General features: G+C 36.2%; 1 protein-coding gene across 3 annotated transcripts in view; it reads left to right on the top strand.

The window, feature by feature from the left end:
- The window catches only part of LOC119290728 (arogenate dehydratase/prephenate dehydratase 2, chloroplastic-like), a 4,268-nt gene extending 2,756 nt beyond the window's left edge, over positions 1-1,512 (top strand). Inside the window, exons 6-11 of one of the 3 annotated variants that reach the window (XR_005142032.1) lie at positions 368-463; positions 540-617; positions 723-815; positions 900-963; positions 1,071-1,152; positions 1,218-1,276. Coding sequence is in view for 2 of the 3 variants with exons in the window: in XM_037569364.1 (XP_037425261.1) it covers positions 368-463; positions 540-617; positions 723-815; positions 896-963; positions 1,071-1,152; positions 1,218-1,277 (477 nt within the window). In the remaining variant the exon portion in view is untranslated. Of the gene's footprint in view, positions 1-367; positions 464-539; positions 618-722; positions 816-895; positions 964-1,070; positions 1,153-1,217 lie in introns of all 3 variants that reach the window. The other 2 variants (XM_037569364.1, XM_037569365.1) reach the window with 2 other exon arrangements.
- The last annotated feature ends 19 nt before the right edge of the window (positions 1,513-1,531 follow it).

Genomic DNA, 1,531 nt, shown 5'->3' with positions numbered 1-1,531 from the left:
ATATACCTTTTTCACATACGAACAAATCAGTGTATATGTAAACCTTTAAAAATATGTAGACTCACATAATTTTTTTCATGAAAATCATTTTAAGGTATCTAGTAGTTAATAATGAAGTATATTAAAAATAATAAAGAGGTATAAAAGATTCATCTATGTGGTATATGAGGAGCGGGAGTACGTACTCTCAGGAGTATACAACCATTTTCCTATATATATATATATATATATATATATATATATATATATATATATATATATATATATATACTGTTGAATCATGTCGGTTTTTCAATTAATGAATTTCAAGTGACTAATCAAGTGAAATCATTGTCATTAACCATAACGATATATGCTTGTTTCATAGTTAGTTACAGAACAAATGCTCCAAGATACTGGTGCTGTTGCCAGTTCATTAGCTGCAGAACTTTATGGCCTGGATATTCTTGCTGAAAATATTCAGGTATTGTGGTTTCATACTAAATCAGGACAATGTATTCTGTTCTTTATCCTCAACATTAGTCCTTCACATCCCTTAGGATGAAAAAGAGAATGTCACCCGTTTTATGATGCTTGCTCGGGAACCTATTGTACCTCAGATTGATAAACCATTCAAGGTACAGATTGCAGTGGGAACTCACTTTCATGTTCCTTTATAGTCGTCCTTCCCAATGGGAAAAACAGAGCTGGTTGATTTGTTGCATGATCCATTTTATTTTCAGACCAGCATTGTGTTTTCACTTGAAGATTGGAAACCTGCGCAGCTCCTCAAGGCACTTGCAATTTTTGCATTGAGGGACATCAACCTCACCAAGGTGTATTGAACAACCTTTCTTTGTTTTATGACTTGCACGTGTGCTTTGTAAAATTCTCAACAGTGTGTTTTGATGTGAAGATAGAAAGCCGCCCACACAAGAAAAGGCCTTTTCGTGTAGCTGATGATACTTTCTCCACACCCGTCAAGTCAGATAACAATCCTATGACCGCCACATTTATTCTGTTTTGTTTCGTTAAGTCTTAACCAAATATGAAAACCACTAGTTCTAACCCGTTGATCCTTGGCTGAAAAGGTACTTCAACTACCTCTTTTATGTCGACCTTGAGGCATCAATGGCTGATCCAAAAACTCTGAAAGCTCTTGGAAATTTGGAGGTCATCTTTCTTAGTTGTTTTATCTGGCATCATGCGAACGGTGACTCATTTTACTTTATTTGCAGGAGTTTGCACCCTTTGTAAGAGTCCTGGGGAGCTATCCTACAGACGTGAGTGAAGTTTGAATAACAAGTGCTTGCTGCTAATCATATCCTAGTGAGTAATCAAGAACTATTTTGTTCCAATTATGGAGAGTCAGAAAGATGCAGCTCTCAGACCCTATTTCCTATTTGGATTGGGATTTAAGCGGTCTTACTCATAAACTGTACCTGGGCATTTAACAACAGAATAGTAGATGTACTCAGGTTGGGTAGAACATAGAACTGGAATTCTGAACTATGCATTGTGGGGGTCAACATATATGGTGATTTTGTGTGTG

This window comes from Triticum dicoccoides, chromosome 4B (genome assembly GCF_002162155.2).
Source record: "Triticum dicoccoides isolate Atlit2015 ecotype Zavitan chromosome 4B, WEW_v2.0, whole genome shotgun sequence".
Classification (NCBI taxonomy): Eukaryota; Viridiplantae; Streptophyta; class Magnoliopsida; order Poales; family Poaceae; genus Triticum; species Triticum dicoccoides.
Note: the sequence above shows the minus strand (reverse complement) of the source record. Positions and strands in the feature narration are given on the sequence as shown.